This window comes from Branchiostoma lanceolatum, chromosome 3 (assembly GCF_035083965.1).
Source record: "Branchiostoma lanceolatum isolate klBraLanc5 chromosome 3, klBraLanc5.hap2, whole genome shotgun sequence".
NCBI classification, from domain to species: domain Eukaryota; kingdom Metazoa; phylum Chordata; class Leptocardii; order Amphioxiformes; family Branchiostomatidae; genus Branchiostoma; species Branchiostoma lanceolatum.
The window spans coordinates 2,134,588-2,152,853 of record NC_089724.1 but is presented as its reverse complement, the minus strand read 5'-3'; the positions used below and the strand labels follow the sequence as shown (position 1 = coordinate 2,152,853).

Sequence of the window (18,266 nt, the reverse complement as noted above, 5' to 3'; positions counted from 1 at the left end):
TACGTGTATTTTGGAGACACATGACTTTAGTTATTTTCGTCACCAAGCAAATGTTTTGAGGGAGGGCTACGACGTTTCCTTATGAAAGACTATGTGTTGGGTTAGGCAGGCACATTATAGTCTTCGTGTCTAATATGCTAATATACTTTTGGAAATATTCCCGGTCCCTGCACGATCGCGAACTTAGAGCATGTTTGAATGCGCCGTACACTCTTCTGTCTTCAAAAGTTACGGAAAACGCTATCTTAATTTAAGTCATTTTTAGTGGTTGGTTCTGTAACAGCATGCACATCAAAATGTTAGGTCGGCGTGTGCTGGTGCTAGTGCACGTATTACACAATTAACCGTTAGATAACAAACACACAAAAAACCCACAAAAGCTTGATCCAAGTGTGTGTTTGTTTTTTATTTATATTCACTCCAAGAACCCTTTGTAGCCGAGGACTTCATCTCTGGACAGGAGGCCAGTCAGGCTAACGTCCGGACAGCAGGGGGTTGCCTGTTTTAAACAAAGCGTACGTTAGCAACATAATGGCATTCATTTTTGCATGACATATTACGTGACAATTATACAGCAGCCTTTTGACGGTGACAACTTAGCACAATGAATACATAACATTAGAAATAGATAAGGAGCAAACATCATAAGACCTAGTCTAACTATTGGCATATAAAGGTATTGATTTAGATGTATACACATAGCAGTTTAAATGTGCTAAACTAATGTGTATTACTATGTGTCTGAATGCCGTTCAGTATGTTGTACTCATGTTGATTTGTGATCCATTGTACTGTTGATGGATGTTAGATACCTAGGTAATAAAAAGCGCAAGGTAACAGGTACTAAAACAACTGGAGATTTGGAAACGGACAGACGTTAGTAGCCTCCCCTCCCTGTCGTCAGTGACTGGACAAGATTTCATTGTACTGTGTTTCTTCGCTAACTGGAACTCGAAATACCTTGTTAAAAACTAGCAAAGTATCCGACTAAAACCTCAAATATCTTTACCTCCTGGACACTGGTCCGGTGAGATGCAGGCTCCGTAATGCGAGACGAAACCGTCATCGCAGACGCAGGACGGCACGCACACGGCCCCGCAGCCGAACAGCTGGTTCGCTTCGCACGTCTGCGGGCAGGCAGAACCGCAGTCGGACCAGTGGCTGTTAGCAGCGCATTCTGGGGATAAAAAATAAATGCAAACAAATAAACCAAAAGAGTAGTAAAGAAGTAGAAAACCTTTATTTTATACATATACATACATGTCCGTTCTTCCCAGGGGTCCAAGTGGAGGGGGGTGTCACGGGAAATAAATGAATAAATGAAATAAACAATAGCAGTTTAGCCCCCTCTCACTGGACCCGCGGCACGCAGGTGGCGTCCTGCGTCCTTAACTGAATGTGTTACCCTTGACTTTATAATTTAAATATCATAGTATGACCAAAAAGACAACAAAACTCATAGAGATTAAAAAGATTCTTTTTATCGATAAAATTCGTTGAGTGCTTTGTCAATTCGATCGGCCGCAGCGACGCCACCAGCGTGCCACGGGTCCAGTGAGACTGGGGCTTAAGGTAGGAGAATGCATACCGAGACGTTGGAATGTGAAACAAAACACCTTGGTTGTGTCAGAAGACGCTTGTTAACCAACTATATATGGAATAGAAAAACAAATTCTTTGCCGAGGTGAGTTACGTAGAAAGAACCAGTGTCACAGATTCACAGACTGACTACCGTGCAAAGCAAGGAAAGAAGAAAACAAACAAACAAACAAGCATCCTCACGTTTTGCCGGACAGTCGACGTGACGGATACAGTCACCGTTGTGCAGCACGTAGCCGGCGTCGCACTCACAGCCGGTCACACAGACCGCGAGGCAGGCCTGGAACGGGCTGGATATAGAGTCACACGTCTGCGGGCAGGCAGACCCGCAGGACTCCCAGTGGCTGTGGGCAGCACAGTCTGTAACAAGGATAATCATCATCATCATATATTGTCATGTTGTTGCCAGTACTGCAACCAGTTCAAGGCTAGGATGAGAGGGATCTCATTGTAGAGCATTTTATGAATAGTTATCCACCGGTGGTGGGCGGGTAAAAAAGGATGAAGTGAAGACATACTGTGTGCTGATATAGTATGATGTCACACAGTTGTTTTGAATTGTGATGTGGCAATTTCAAATCACATGACGCAAAAGACGCGTAGATATGGCACGTTCATGAAACCGTATGGTGTTGAATCTAAAGAAAAATAATTTTAGCACATGAAAGCTTATATCCTATGTTTACTTTCATGCCGTGTCTTCCATACAACATATGCTAGTTTACCGTACAGACCGCATTTTTGCTACTCGAACGTGGCATAACACTATGAGGGCACATTGATACTGCACTTTTTCATAAGACTAGTAAAAGTGAATACCTTGGGACGACACCACGTTGACTACCACGGACAGAATGATTGCCGCCCAAATCATCATCATGAGAGTTTCAAACAGTCCTGTCCTTTAAGTTAAGGAACCAGCACTGAGTTCAATCACCCCTGTTCATGTGATGGGCAGTGGATGTGTGTTTCGTCTCATAGCAACCATCGATTCGATCTTCTGACGTACAGTATGTCCTCACCAAAGGGTATATGTGTAGAAATGGTATACCTTACTCATGAGAAAGGTCACTAGAGAACCATCTGGTTGAAATGTCAGATTAGCAGGTAACGTTACGTACTTCACAGTACTATGAATGGTTTTTAACTGTGTATTGTATGTTATCTGATAGAAATAGCTGTCCAGCAAATCCCATTCATCTAGTTCTTTGTTCGTTTTTTTATTATTTTGAGTAACAGATCGGAGAAGGATTACAACTGATACAATAATGTAGAGTCATTCTTTTTTACTGGACAGTACAGCTACAGATTGAGCCGCATCTGTTCGGAGCGACACCTAAAACTGCAGTACAGTTTTGATCAGTCAGCGTTGCCCTGACTTTTGATGCTCGAAACGTCGGTGTGGACAAAATACTTGCTCGGGTAAAAAACGTGTTTTTATTCCATTCCACAAATAGATAATGAACACACCAGGAAATGTTATCACGTTCCATGTGGTTTTTATTCACTCCATGAGAATCTGTTGCGGAAGTCTCCGTCCCTGGATAGCTAAGCAGTCGGTCTAGCGCCCTGACAGAGGATTGCCTGTTTGAAACAAAATCAACAAATCAGGATCTGAACCATTGTAATCGGTAAATATGCCAGTAGAGTCCTAATCGATTCCAATTTTTTGGGTACATGAGGATATTTGCTTGAAAGGCAGTTAAACTTCTATTTTTGTCCCTTTACTAGTAGATCAATGGATGGATTTGTAACTCATGAGGATTTGTACGTGGGAGACATACACATATCTCATGCCACTTGTCACCACTGTAAACTTGCAATGTGCGAATACTTTTTGTATACATTGTTTCATGCTTCATGTTGCAATTAGTTCTCGGGCAAGAACTTGCAACTGAAACTTTAACTTTTATATAACAAGTTTACCTCCAGGACACTGGTCCGCTGAGATGCAGGCTCCGTAGTGCGACACGAAGCCGCGATCGCAGACGCAGGACGGCACGCACACGGCCAGGCAGCCGAACAGCCCTGTCGGCTCACACGTCTGCGGGCAGGCAGAGCCGCAGTCGGACCAGTGGCTGTTAGCAGGGCATTCTGAGGGGAACCAAAAAATAGATTAATCAACAAACAAACAAACAAACAAAAACCAAAAAAGGAAGCAGAACGCCTACCAGTGGCTGTTACCAAAGCATTCTGATGTGAAAATGTATCCAAGATCACAGACACAGCCAGACTGTGGCCCAACAAACAAACAAGCAAGCAAACAAACATACATAACTTTGCCTCCGACCCAAAGTCAGTGCCAGTTATGTAGAAAGTGCCAGTCTCACATGTGCTAAGACTGACTGCAGTGCAAACCAAGGATAGAAGCAAGCAAATAAAACTTTGCCTCTGATCGAAGTAAGTGGCCGTCATGTAGAAAGTGCAGATATCACATAAGCTCAGAGCCTCAGAATGTCTGTCGCGAAAGGAAAGAACCAAGCAAACAAAAACCCTTACCTTTTGCCGGACAGTCGACATGGCGGATACAGTCGCCGTTGTGTAGCACGTAGCCGGCGTCACACACACAGCCGGTCATGCAGACCGCGGCACAGATCTGGAACATGCTGGAGTCACATGTCTGAGGACAGGCAGACCCGCAGAACTCCCAGTGACTGTGGGCAGCGCAGTCTGTAGGAAACAAGGGTGATATAAATGTTACCATTACGGAGCTCGTTAAAGTGCTTGGGCAGGCGAATGATGCCGGAGGGACATTTTCTAAAATGGGGCCCTGTCGTGATGTTTGCGTGAATGAAAAAAAAATATGTGTGTGTCGAATCATGCTCATGATTAATTCTTACATCTTGTATTGTTATTTAGTTGTCTGTTTGTCCACAAGCTGCCCGGCCCTCGTTCAGAAATGTCACTCTTGTATAAGAGAAAAAACTGAAGGCACGCTGAAGATTTAGCGCATATGGTAAGACGCTAGCCTGTTGTTTGTAATTGTGCACGCGAAGCGATGTTTTCAAATGACACGATAAAAAGACTCGAATATAGCACCTGCCATCCATATTATATTACACGTGGTTTCGGATCTAGAAAAAACAACTATTGACGTCACATTTCGTGAGCCTTGATAAAGCACTGCGCAGAAACTGTGTGTCCCGGTTGACCTTGGACCGACTTGTGACACATATAGCAAAACTGTTTGACTTATACATTATTTCTAAAACTCAGACCTCTGTTTTCATAGTAGTGAGGGTCTCATACATTTGTTGTCGGCTATATTTTATAGCTATACTTGTATTTGGGAGACACTTTAGTTATTTTAGTCTCCAAGCAGATGATTTGAGTGAAGGCTACGACGTTTTCTGAAAGACTATGTGATAAAATGGTTAAGGCAAGCACATTATGATCTTCCTTCCTGTCTGATACATTTTTGGAGAAAATCTCACTAAGGGCGCCCGGTCGTATCATCGCACGATCACAAAACGAACTTGGATAGCCATGCCTGCTACGTCGTATATTCGGCTGTCTTCAGAAGTAACGGAAAAGCTGTCCTAGATCATATTCGGTGGTTGGTGTCACAGCCTGCGCATATAATTCCTCCAATGATTGTAAGAACGCATACTTAACCCATACCGTATACACTCTAAGACTTGTATTAGGTAGATTAGCCCTTAGATAGATATATAGAACTGTAGTTACGTACCAGCCATACTTTGTACTTTGTAAAATTGTTGCGCAATAAAGTTTTATCTGTTATATCCTATGGCTGCCACGCTGAAATCACAAGTCAACCTACAGTACTTGCGACGAATATGATCTCGTCGTAACTTTATGTGCGCCGATGACAATATGTAGGCACCGCGCGGTTAGGGCAAATTCCCGGCTTACTAGTATACTATTCATGTGTACATTCACATCCACAAAAAAGATAATAAACATTCAGCTCAATGTATTAACAACAGCAAATGTTATCACGTTCCAGGTATGTTTTATTCACTCCAGAAACATCTGCATCGGAAGTCTCCATCCCTACCGGACATGAGGGAGCCAGTCGGGCTAACGTCCGGACAACAGGGGGTTACCTGTAAACGTCAAAAACATAATATCATTTTCATGACGTATTACTTGACTCGTGCAGCAGCCGGCGACAGTACAATAATGGAGACTTTGCGATAACATTATAAAAAGATAAACAACAAAACATATACAAAACCTAGTGAACCTAGTGGCATATATAAGAATTAAGTGGCACAAAAAGCATTTAGATGCATTTAAATCTGGATGGATGTTAGATACCTATATAATAAGGTACGCAAGATAGCAGGTACTTAAGCAACTGGATATAGATTTTGGAAACGGCCAGACGTTTAAGGTAGCAGGACAATATTTCATTGTACTGTGTTTCCTCACTCACTGGAACTCGGAATACCTTATCAAAAGCTAGCAAAGTATACGAACTAAAAACTCAAACATCTTTACCTCCGGGACAGCTATCCGGTGAGATGCAGGCTCCGTAGTGCGAGACGAAGCCGCGATCGCACACGCAGGACGGCACGCACACAGCCCCGCAGCCGAACAGCTGGTTCGCTTCGCACGTCTGGGGGCAGGCCGAACCGCAGTCGGACCAGTGGCTGTTAGCAGCGCATTCTGGGGATAAAAAATAAATGCAAACAAACAAACAAACCAAAAGAGTAGTTAAGCCCCCTCTCACTGGACCCGCGGCACGCTGGCGGCGTCACTGCGTCCATAACTGGATGTTTAACTTGACTTTATAATTTGAATATCATAGTATGACCAAAAAGACAACAAAACACACAAAAATTATTTTTATCGATAAAATTCGTTGAGTGCTTTGTCAATTCGATCGGCCGCAGCGACGCCGCCAGCGTGCCGCGGGTCCGGTAAGAATGGGGCTTAAGTTAAGAGAGTGCAAACCGAGACGTTGGAATGTGAAAAAAACACTTTGGTTGTGTCAGAAGACGCTGGGTAACCGACTATGGAATAGAAAAACAAATGACGATATAGTTGGAGACGGAGGCATTATTGGGATAGTCAAGACAATCGGGTTAACGAACAACAATATTTACCTAGTACTAGAAGGTTGTTCTCATCGATGCTGCATGCACGGATTCACAGTCAATCAGCCAGACTTCCGTCCAAATAAAACAATCAAAACAAACAAACAAACAAACAAAAACCTTGCTCTTTGCCGAGGTGAGTTACGTAGAAAGAACCAGTGTCACAGATTCACAGACTGACTACCGTGCAAAGCAAGGAAAGAAGAAAACAAACAAACAAACATCCTCACGTTTTGCCGGACAGTCGACGTGACGGATACAGTCACCGTTGTGCAGCACGTAGCCGGCGTCGCACACACAGCCGGTTACGCAGACCGCAAAGCAGGACTGGAACGGGCTGGATATAGAGTCACACGTCTGCGGGCAAGCAGAGCTGCAGTACTCCCAATGGCTGTGGGCAGCACAGTCTGTAACAGGGATAATCATCATCATCATATATTGTCATGTTGTTGCCAGTACTGCAACCAGTTCAAGGCTAGGATGAGAGGGATCTTATTGTAGAGCATTTTATGAATAGTTATCAATCGATGGTGGGCGGGTAAAAAAGGATGAAGTGAAGACATACTGCATGCTGATATAGTGTGACATCACACAGTTGTTTTTAATTGTGATGTGGCAAATTTAAATCACATGACGCAAAAGACGCGTAGATATGGCACCTTCATGAATATGGTGTTGAATCTAAAGAAAAAACATTTTGGCGCATGAAAGCTTATATCCTATGTTTACTTTCATGCCGTGTCTTCCATACAACATATGCTAGGTTACCGTACAGACCGCATTTTGCTACTCGAACGTGGCATAACACTATGAGGGCACATTGATACTGCAATTTTTCATAAGACTAGTAAAAGTGAATACCTTGGGACGACACCACGTTGACTACCACGGACAGAATGATTGCCGCCCAAATCATCATCATGAGAGTTTCAAACCGTCCGGTCCTTTTAGTTAAGGAACCAGTACTGAGTTCAATCACCCCTGTTCATGTGATGGGGCGGTGGATGTGTGTTTCGTCTCATAGCAACCATCGATTCGATCTTCTGACGTACAGTATGTCCTCACCAAAGGGCGTTTGTGTAGAACTGGTATACCTTACTCATGAGAAAGGTCACTAGAGAACCATCTGGTTGAAATGTCAGATTAGCAGGTAACGTTACGTACTTCACAGTACTATGAAGGGTTTTTAACTGTGTATTGTATGTTATCTGATAGAAATAGCTGTCCAGCAAATCCCATTCATCTAGTTCTTTGTTCGTTTTTTATCTATTTTGAGTAACAGATCGGAGAAGGATTATAACTGATAAAATAATGTAGTCATTATTTTTTACTGGAGAGCTACAGATTGAGCCGCATCTGTTAGGAGCGACACCTGAAACTGCAGTACAGTTTTGATCAGTCAGTATTGCCCTGACTTTTGATGCTCGAAACGTCGGTGTGGACAAAATACTTGCTCGGGTAAAAAGCGTGTTTTTATTCCATTCCACAAATAGATAATGAACACACCAGCAAATGTTATCACGTTCCATGTGGTTTTTATTTACTCCATGAGAATCTGTTGCGGAAGTCTCCGTCCCTGGATAGCTAAGCAGTCGGTCTAGCGCCCTGACAGAGGATTGCCTGTTTGAAACAAAATCAACAAATCAGGATCTGAACCATTGTAATCGGTAAATATGCCAGTAGAGATCTTAATCGAGTCCAATTTTTTGGGTACATGAGGATATTTGCTTGAAAGGCAGTTAAACTTCTATTTTTGTCCCTTTACTCGTAGATCAATGGATGGATTTGTAATTCATGAGGATTTGTACGTGAGAGACATACACATATTTCATGCCACTTGTCACCATTGTAAACTTGCAATGTGCGAATACTTTTTGTATACATTGTTTCATGCTTCATGTTGTAATTAGTTCTCGGGCAAGAACTTGCAACGGAAACTTTAGCTTTTATATAACAACTTTACCTCCTGGACACTGGTCCGGTGAGATGCAGGCTCCGTAGTGCGAGACGAAGCCGCGATCGCACACACAGGATGGCACGCACACGGCCAGACAACCGAACAGTCCTGTCGGTTCACACGTCTGGGGGCAGGCAGAGCCGCAGTCCGACCAGTGGCTGTTAGCGGGGCATTCTGAGGGGAACAACAAATTGACAAATGTATGGACTCACTACTAATAATAATGAAAGAAAACGCAGTCACAAACGTGGCCGAGCCTGCATCCTCTCCCTTCATATCATTAGAACTTGAGAAATTACTAAATGAATAACAGCTGGTTCGCTTGGCACGCCTGTAGGCAGGCCTAGCCGCAGTCAGACCAGTGTCTGTTAGCAGGGCATTCTGAGGTGGACAAACACAATAGATAGATTAACAAATAAAGATAAACTAGCGAAATTAAGGGTAGCAGAATGCCTACATGTCTCTGTTGGAAGGGTATTCTGAGGCAATCAATGAATAAATCAATAGAAAGCAGAAAAGGGAGGTAGTGATCTCTAACGTTAGGTAGATGTTAAAGGGAGGCTATATCGGTACGCTTCCTCCAAGCTGCTCTTTCTGTGTTAAGAACTGCCAGGTAGCTAGCTATAGGAAAGGGAAGACAGCAAACGTAGCAATTTCCGGGGATAAGAAAGGTAGGGAAATGTCTACCGAAATGTTGGAATATGAAAAAAAAACTCTGGTTGTGTGAGAGAACTTTATTAAAATAAGGAAGAGAAAAGAAACGAAGGTATTATTGATATCAATATTAAACGTTGACATGAAAGACTACTGACGACATTATGCTACAGGAGAGGCAAGGTTTATCGATTCGTCACGTATCCATATTCACAGACACAGGCACCAACGAACAAACAAACAAACAAACAGATTTTGCCTCAAACCGAAGTCAGTGGCCGTTTTCACGGTAGAAAGTGCAAGCGTCACGTATGCTCAGCCTGACTGCCTTGCAAAGCAAGCTTAGAAAGAAGCAAACAAACAAACAAACAAATAAACAAACAGACATCCTCTCGTTTTGTCGGACAGTCGCCATGACGGATACAGTCGTCGTTGTGTAGCACGTAGTGGGCGTCACACACACTGACAAGAAAACACACACACGCACACACTCAAACACACACACGCACGCACACAAACACACACGCGGGCGCACACACAAAAACTTTGCCTTTGTATTTCACCGTCATCTGTATTTTCTGTATTTTATGAGCAGAGACCATCTTAAGCATATATGCTTGTATATATGCTTGTTATCTAATGCTCATTAAATGTATGTGAATAAAATAAAACAAAAACTTTGCCTCTAACCGAAGTCAGTGGCCTTTATGTGGTTAGTGCCAGCATCACATATGCTCAGACTTTCTTCCGGGCAAACAACAAACAAACAAACAAACAAAAAAACATCCTCACGTTTTGCCGGACAGTCGTCACGGCGGATACATTCCCCGTTGTGCAGCACGTAGCCGGCGTCGCACTCACAGCCGGTCACGCAGACAAACAAATAAACAAACAAACAAATAAACAAACAAACAAATAAACAAACAAACAATCATCCTCGCCTTTTGCCGGACAGTCGACATGGCGGATACAGTCGCCGTTGTGCAGCACGTAGCCGGCGTCGCACTCACAGCCGGTCACACAGACAGCCGCACAGATCTGGAACGGGCTGGAGTCACACGTCTGCGGACAGGCGGACCCGCAGGTCTCCCAATGACTGTGGGCAGCACAGTCTGTAGGGAACAAGGTTTATATGGATCATATTTCAGAAGTGTTCATGCATGAATTAAAGCGAAATATCAAAAATTCGTACTTTTCGAGAACCATAGTAGAATGGAACTCGTTGTCATCAAGTACTCGCCAAGTAGCTTTAAAGAACGATTGCAGTCAGATTTGCAAAGACTAGGTGTAAAAGACCGTACGGTGTAATATGACCAGCTGCTGTCGCGCCGCGTGCCTGCAAAGCTGGTATGTTACGCCTTATTGCGGTTATACCGGCTATACTAGATACAGATACCGAACTGCCAGCCGAGGCTTGGACCGTTGAACAACAGAAAAAGATGAAAACATGATAAAGACATTTTTAGAGTTTGAATTCTCTTTATATATTGTTTACCTGGATATATAGCCGGTATAACCACCCTTCGGCAAATACCAGCTTTGAACGACCTGTCATATCTAAACTTATTGAAGACATGTTAAAGACAAATTGACTCCATATGGATCAGTAGCGACTATCGCCAGCCTTGTAGATAGTAATATGGCTTAAATTTAGATGACGCAATGCAAAAGGCTAGTTCATAGCAATTACTGTACACATGTATATATAATGTTACAAGCAGGTTTGGATTTTGAAACAAACAAAGAAAATTTTGGCTACAAGCGTCGAAGAAGGTTAGACATACAGGTATTAATGTTTGGCCAAAATGTATCTCCAGGGCTAACTTTTTTCTCCACGATGACAACGATATCGGCATATGTTGGGCCAGTTACTGAATGGTCTGAGTAGTGTACCATATTGTTGCTACCTGCACATGCGGCATAGCACTTTCAGGGCACTTAAATTCTTAATCGGAGACGAGTAAAGGTAAATACGTTGGGAAGACACCACGTTGACAGCCACGGAGAGAACGATTGCCGCCCAAATCATCATCATGAGAGTTTCAAACCGTCGTCTTTTCACGTAAAGAAAGGAACACGTTCTGAGTTCAATTATCTCTGTTCATGTGGTGGGGCGGTGGCTGTGCGCTTCGTCTCCTAGCAACGATTGATTAGAACTTCTGACGTATGTCCTGCCGAAGGACGCAGGATGTGTGATATCTAACTCAAATAAGACAAACTAGGTTTGCACTATTTTTTACTAAAATTAGGAGCTAGTCAATCCAGATCCATGATTTGGCCTAGTGGGCTGCTACTATCTAATACGCCTTTTTAAAGATAAATCTCATTGAATGCCTGTGTGCATTGTTTAGCCTGTATTCTTCATTTGCTTTCAAATGTATGATTTACTCATTAGAGGTGCATACACAAGTATGTTGGTCCTAATGATATGGAGAATCTGCTGGAAGAATAACCCTTAAAATGTGGACCCCAGACATCTGAATGACCTGTAAGCCGCTCATAGTGATACTTTTCAGGAAGGATTACATTTGTACAAAGCAAACTACTTTTGAAGCGTTTCATGCTAACACCGGTATTTGTACAACAAACACATTTTGCGAATGGTCCTCAAATACCCCATGAGAAAGGTCACTACAGAACCGTCTGGCTGACATGCTAGATTACCTGCTGCGTCATTTACAATATGGAGGGTGAACTGTACGAGTGTGTTGTGTGCAATCGAATGGAAGTGGATGTGCACTTGTAATGTAAACTGAATTACAATCACCCAGTTCTTTGTATACCTAAAGTAGCAGATCTAAAAATGGCATTTCCTTTTATGAAATAAAGCAGTAATGATTTGATATATCATATCAACTCTGTATCTGTTCCATGTCGTCATCTGTTGCAGAGAAGACTCACAAGAACGACAAAGTGCAAAAGATGATGTGAGTTAGCTGAGACTTTATTCAACTAAAATAGCAGGTCCACCTGCTTCAACGCCAAGGATCCAGGACTTGTGCTCGTTGTTTAGCCAGTGATGACGTTGTTGGGCGATTCCACTGTAGAAAAGGTAAACAAAGCATAAGGATTACTATTTACTAAACAAACAAATCTATCTAAGATAATTCATCATTGACCAAGGTTATCTTTGAGATTAAAAAAAACTGTAACTTGGTAAGTGGTCCTAACTTCTTGACCACTTCAATCCATTTACACTTTGTTGTGCTTTTGTAGCTAACGATTCAGAATATACCTTTTTTCGAAGGAGTACGTTGGAATTTTTCTAAATATGTTCCAATATGACCGATACATATGTAGCATGTAGTATAATGCCATGACAAAGAGGAAGGGAGCTAATTAAAGTTATAGTATCTCTTACTGTAACACTCCTTCAAAGATTAGGTAAAGCGACTGGTGAACGAACCATCGATTTTGTTCTTTTAAAGTACCATCACCAGAGCCATCAAAACGTCATGGCAGACAGGGACTCTCGGGGAAAAGAGTGTAGTCCGATGTAGTCTAGGATAATGCCCTAAATGATAAGAATACAGTATTGATGACGCCCTACCTGCTGAGGGCGTACTTGTCGCTGTAGTGTTCCCCTAGCAGAGCCCAGCTGACTTACCCGCACATAGGGCGTACTTGTCGCTGTAGTGTGCCCCTAGCAGAGCCCAGCTGACTTACCTGCACACAGGGCGTACTTGTCGCTATAGTGTGCCCCTATCAGAGCCCAGCTGACTTACCTGCGCACAGGGCGTACTTGTCGCTGTGGTGTGCCCCTAGCAGAGCCCAGCTGACTTACCTGCGCACAGGGCGTACTTGTCGCTGTAGTGTGCCCCTAGCAGAGCCCAGCTGACTTACCTGCACACAGGGCGTACTTGTCGCTACAGTGTGCCCCTATTAGAGCCCAGCTGACTTACCTGCGCACAGGGCGTACTTGTCGCTGTAGTGTGCCCCTATCAGAGCCCAGCCGACATACCTGCGCACAGGGCGTACTTGTCGCTGAAGTGTGCCCCTATCAGAGCCCAGCTTACTTACCTGCACACAGGGCGTACTTGTCGCTGTAGTGTGCCCCTATAAGAGCCCAGCTGACTTACCTGCACACAGGGCGTACTTGTCGCTGTAGTGTGCCCCTAGCAGAGCCCAGCTTACCTGCACACAGGGCGTACTTGTCGCTGTAGTGTGCCCCTAGCAGAGCCCAGCTTACCTGCACACAAGGCGTACTTGTCGCTGTAGTGTGCCCCTATCAGAGCCCAGCTGACTTACCTGCACACAGCGCGTACTTGTCGCTGTAGTGTGCCCCTAGCAGAGCCCAGCTGTTCGTGTCGTAGTCCACTCCCCAGGCCGTGTCGTCACCGTGCCAGCCGGGCATGTACACAAACGTGTCGTCCAGCCGCTGTAGAGTGACACACACATGCATGTATTACTACTCCCTTACGTGTACATGGACATAACGTGCCGGCCAGCCGCTGGAGAAATAAACACAGAGTACTGTTCGTTGGCATCTTAGGGGTTTATTGGCAACGTGAAGCCCTGGACTGAGCATGATGTACAATATTGGACGTCTTGTCCAGTCGCTGGTGTTTTACTGTTTGCAAGTGACTCAGGTGTTTGCCGACAGTAGTATTAGCTCCTCTTTTTTTTCTCCAAAAATATATTTGACAGGAATGTTATAATATGATTGCCTTACCCATTGCTATGAAACATAGTCTTTCAGAAAACGTCGTAGCCTTCACCCAAAACATCTGTTTGGGAACTAAAATGATGAAGTGTCTCCAAAATAAAAGTACAGATATGAAAACATAGACTATGAAACCCGCACTACCGTGTACAAAAACATAGGTCTGAGTTTTAGAAATAAAGTCTACGTCGACCAGACTACCTATTAGTTTTGATTAATTTTAAAAATATGTTACACATGTCTATCCAAGAGCATTACGGACACACAGTTTTCTGCAGAGTGCTTTAGCAACGCTCACGAAATGTGACGCCAACAGTTGACAAAAACGGACTAAGATCAGAGGTTATCTAGGAGACAAATACACTAACTGCGCTGGCGTGGCTTCCGTCATTTACACGGGCCAACGTGCAAACAGAACGGTGTGCTGTGCAAACGCCCCATCTCGAAGCAGATGTGTGGGTTACTAGTAATAGAGAATTGTTTTCACCGCAAGTGTGTATTTGAGTGTGTTTATATCACGATGTTGTGTGTGTGCCACGGTGTGCATTTGTTTGTGTGTGTGTTTGCGTCTGTGTGTGCGTCTGTGTGTTTGTAACAAGTGTACACACCGCGCGCGCGCGTGTGTGTGTACACGTGTTTGTGTTTGTGCGTGACTATTTTTCTCCATGCTGCATTAAAATGTGCATGGCGTCCCTTGCCCTCACCTCTCACCTCATCTCACCCCAAACTGGATCTGTGTCACCCTTGGCTTTATAACGAGAATATCGTGCAAAACGTAAGTATGATTAATTTGTTATTGATGAAATTCGTTGAGCACTATGTCAAATCGCCCGGTCGCAGCACAGTCTCCAACGTGCCGCGGGACCAGTGAGATAGGCGGTGAGGTGGACGGTGTGCTACAGAAGGAAGAAAATATTACTCACCTCGCAGTTGTGCGGGAAGATGGTGACGCACATCTTGGTGGAGAGCACCAGCGGCGTGCGGCAGTCCAACTCATCGTGGTCGAACGCGATGCAGTCGGAGGTCCACCAGAGGGTGCACCGCCCGTGCCCCGTGTAGAAGCACGTATATGTGTGTGTTTGTGTGTGTTTGTGTGTGTGTGTTTGTGTGTATGTGTGTGTGTGTTGATGGGAGGGGGGGGGGGTCGTAGCGTGGTATTACAGAAGAAAAAGACGGATATTGCTTACCTTGCAGTTGTCGTGAAAGATTGCCTGTCAATAGCCCACCTAAAAGTTTGTGGGGGGGGGGCGTGGTATTGTATTGCAGGAGAAGAAGAAGGAAATCACCGACCTCGCAGTTGTGCGGGAAAATGGTCATAGCCAATGGCCCCCCTTATAGTGTGTGTGTGGTGGTGGGGGGGGGGGCGTTGAACTACTAGGCCCACCGTAAAAGTGTGGGGGGGGCGTGGTGTTGTATTGTAGGAAAAGAAGAAGAATACCCACCTCGCAGTTGTGCGGGAAGATGGCGACGCACATCTTGGTGGAGAGCACCAGCGGCGTGCGGCAGTCTAACTCGTCGTGGTCGAACGCGATGCAGTCGGACGTCCACCAGAGCGTGCACCTGCCGTACCCCGTGTAGAAGCACGTATATGTGTGTGTTTGTCTGTGTTTGTGTTTGTGACTGTGTGTGTGTGTGTGTGTGTGTGTGTTGGGGGGGGGGGGGTTGTAGCGTGGTATTACAGAAGAAAAAGACGGATATTGCTTACCTTGCACGGCTTGCAGTTGTGCTTAAAGATTGCCATAGTCAATAGCCCAACTAAAAGTTTGTGTGGGTGGGGGGGGGGGGTGATGTTGTATTGCAGGAGAAGAAGAATGAAACCCACCTCGCAGTTGTGTGGGAAGATGGTGACGCACATCTTGGTGGAGAGCACCAGCGGCGTGCGGCAGTCCAACTCGTCGTGGTCGAACGCGATGCAGTCGGAGGTCCACCAGAGGGTGCACCTGCCGTGCCCCGTGTAGAAGCATGTATGTGTGTTTGTTTGTTTGTGTGTATGTGTGTGTGTGTGAGTGTGTGTGTGTGTGTGTGTGTGTGTTTGTGTGTGTTTGTGTGTGTGTGTGTGTATGTGTGTGTTGATGAGGGGTGGGGTTGTAGCGTTGTATTACAGAAGAAAAAGACGGATATTGCTCACCTTGCAGTTGTGCTGAAAGATTGCCATAGTCAATGGTCCACCTAAAAGTTTGTGTGTGTGGGCGGAGGGGGTTGGGGCGTGGTGTTTTATTGCAGGAGAAGAAGAAGGAAATCACCGACCTCGCACTTGTGCAGGGAAATGGCCATAGCCAATGGCCCACCTTATAGTGTGTGTGTGTGTGTGGGGGGGGGTATTAGGGACGCCAAGAGTACCCACCTCGCAGTTGTGCGGGAAGATGGTGACGCACATCTTGGTGGAGAGGACCAGCGGCGTGCGGCAGTCCAGCTCGTCGTGGTCGAACGCGATGCAGTCCGAGGTCCACCAGAGCGTGCACCTGCCGTGCCCCGTTTAGAAGCATGTATGTGTGTTTGTTTGTTTGTGAGTGTGTGTTTGTGTGTTGATGGGGGGGGGGGGTTGTAGCGTGGTATTACAGAAGAAAAAGACGGATATTGCTCACCTTGCAGTTGTGCTGGAAGATTGCCATAGTCAATGGCCCACCTAAAAGTTTGTGTGTGGGGGGGGGCGTGGTGTTGTATTGCAGGAGAAGAAGAAGGAAATCACCGACCTCGCAGTTGTGCGGGAAGATGGTGACGCACATCTTGGTTGAGAGGACCAGCGGCGTGCGGCAGTCCAGCTCGTCGTGGTCGAACGCGATGCAGTCCGCCGTCCACCACAGCGTGCACCGCCCGTGCCCCGTGTAGAAGCACGGGAGCCGCATCCCCGCGGCCTCACACGTGGCCTTCACGTTCGTATTGGTCATGTTGCCGACGGCCTTGACCTTGTAAAATCCCCACCCATCCCACGTGGTCAGGTAGGCCAACTCACCTGAAGAAAAAGTTGAGGGTAGTGTCTTAAGATGTGTGCACATTATGGTCCATCAAAAGTGTGGACGATGTATAAAAAACTGCCAAAGTATGTTCTCGTACGTCCTACTTTTTTGGGGAGTGAAACATTTCTTCATCTAGAACCCAACTACAGTCAATGTCTTTGACTTGGCCTTGGGATCATTCGGACTTGTTACCGCCATTTTATTCGCATTTAGCGTGCTTACATATGGCAAAAAAAAAGAGAAAAAGAGGCTATGGCTGGCATTTCTTCTAACTTTGAATTACCAGCAACAGCGCTTGATAGGACTCTTATTGTACAGCATGTAACTTAAAGATTTGACGTACCAGAGAAATGCCCTACCCTTTTTGCACGTACAGCGGGCAGCGCACTAGTGGGCCACGTATTACGACGCCGTGACCTAAGGGCTGTGCTAGCTAGTTCGACGACCGACGACATGCCTAACTTCAAACTATCTACCTTCTGACCAGAAAAAGGTCCTCTTCATACTGTGCAATGTCCGTTCATAGGGTTATATATATGTAACTGCCATACAACATATGAATACTAGGAGTATTAAAAAAATCCCTCTACAATCAGTCACGTATACAGCTTGTTTCGGCGTTACGGCTTAATTTACGAGCGAAGACTCGAGACAAAACTTTGTATTCAAGCTCTAAATTTTTAGGTGGATATAAGGCCGCCAACCACTACGCTACCCACGATACTGAATATAACCTCTATTAACATTAATCGGCCGAGTTACATAAATCCACCAGTTTGAAAAACAGTGGGTTTGAGATATCTCTAGTACAGCACACCCAATTTAGACACACTGTAGCTATACAACAGTGAGGGACGTTGGACTTAAGATCTGTATGGACGTATCTTTTCAGGATGGCGGAACCCTGGTGGAATTATGTTAGTATAGATGTTATATGTCATAATGATTGCGGTTTACATAACTCACCGTGACAGGTAAGAAGGAAAGACTGCAGCAGAAGGAGCCCCAGGACCGCCTGTAGACCCATGGTGTTGCAGCAGACGTAAAATGGAGTTGTAACGTCAACGTTTGTCTGGATAAAAATAGGCACGTTTCCGTCCTGGCCCAGTCTTTGCGTCATGACCCAAGGTTACAGATGGAGTACTTCTCACGGTAACGGTACCTTAAAATACTACTGGCAGAAAAAGTAATGCCAACCTATATTGGACAAATTGAGAATATTCTTATTACTTTATCTAATCTTAATTTAATATGTATTTTCCTCTACAGTTGCACATATTATGCTCGCAAATGAATATTGCCAGAAACAAAAATAGTCTTGTGCATACGATATTGTCAAAGTTTCAGGAATAGACCTATTCAGAGATCCA

General features: G+C 44.7%; 3 protein-coding genes and 1 long non-coding RNA gene across 11 annotated transcripts; all 4 read right to left on the bottom strand.

Moving 5' to 3' along the window:
* Positions 1 to 385: 385 nt before the first annotated feature.
* Positions 386 to 2,560, bottom strand: LOC136429697 (serine protease inhibitor swm-1-like). Its single transcript, XM_066419637.1, has 4 exons — positions 2,419 to 2,560; positions 1,783 to 1,959; positions 1,010 to 1,177; positions 386 to 499 (listed from the first exon to the last, which is right to left on the bottom strand). Exons 1-4 carry the CDS (start codon positions 2,477 to 2,479, stop codon positions 474 to 476), a joined length of 432 nt encoding a protein of 143 aa, XP_066275734.1. The 5' UTR covers positions 2,480 to 2,560; the 3' UTR covers positions 386 to 473.
* Positions 2,561 to 3,076: 516 nt separating this feature from the next.
* Positions 3,077 to 11,397, bottom strand: LOC136429698 (serine protease inhibitor swm-1-like). Of its 6 annotated transcripts, none has more exons than XM_066419641.1 (4): positions 11,251 to 11,397; positions 4,099 to 4,269; positions 3,526 to 3,693; positions 3,077 to 3,183 (listed from the first exon to the last, which is right to left on the bottom strand). In XM_066419641.1, exons 1-4 carry the CDS (start codon positions 11,309 to 11,311, stop codon positions 3,161 to 3,163), a joined length of 423 nt encoding a protein of 140 aa, XP_066275738.1. In that variant the 5' UTR covers positions 11,312 to 11,397; the 3' UTR covers positions 3,077 to 3,160. The 6 variants fall into 6 exon arrangements, 4 of the variants coding, with proteins under 4 accessions (XP_066275738.1, XP_066275737.1, XP_066275739.1 ...); XM_066419640.1 differs by lacking the exons at positions 4,099 to 4,269; positions 11,251 to 11,397 and adding exons at positions 6,896 to 7,072; positions 7,527 to 7,658; XM_066419642.1 differs by lacking the exon at positions 11,251 to 11,397 and adding an exon at positions 7,527 to 7,650.
* Positions 8,179 to 8,713, bottom strand: LOC136429708 (uncharacterized). The gene is made up of 2 exons (XR_010754792.1): positions 8,629 to 8,713; positions 8,179 to 8,285 (listed from the first exon to the last, which is right to left on the bottom strand). It is a non-coding gene; the product is annotated as an uncharacterized lncRNA (long non-coding RNA).
* An 809-nt stretch (positions 11,398 to 12,206) lies between the features above and the next one.
* Positions 12,207 to 18,024, bottom strand: LOC136429694 (uncharacterized). Of its 3 annotated transcripts, none has more exons than XM_066419635.1 (5): positions 17,863 to 18,024; positions 16,751 to 16,892; positions 16,284 to 16,401; positions 13,525 to 13,654; positions 12,207 to 12,317 (listed from the first exon to the last, which is right to left on the bottom strand). In XM_066419635.1, the coding sequence occupies exons 1-5, from the start codon at positions 18,014 to 18,016 to the stop codon at positions 12,286 to 12,288; spliced, it is 576 nt and encodes a 191-aa protein (XP_066275732.1). In that variant the 5' UTR covers positions 18,017 to 18,024; the 3' UTR covers positions 12,207 to 12,285. The 3 variants fall into 3 exon arrangements, 2 of the variants coding, with proteins under 2 accessions (XP_066275732.1, XP_066275731.1); XM_066419634.1 differs by lacking the exon at positions 16,284 to 16,401 and adding an exon at positions 15,762 to 15,879; XR_010754785.1 differs by lacking the exons at positions 12,207 to 12,317; positions 16,284 to 16,401; positions 16,751 to 16,892; positions 17,863 to 18,024 and adding an exon at positions 14,863 to 15,015 and having other exon boundaries at positions 13,540 to 13,654.
* Between the last annotated feature and the right edge of the window lie 242 nt (positions 18,025 to 18,266).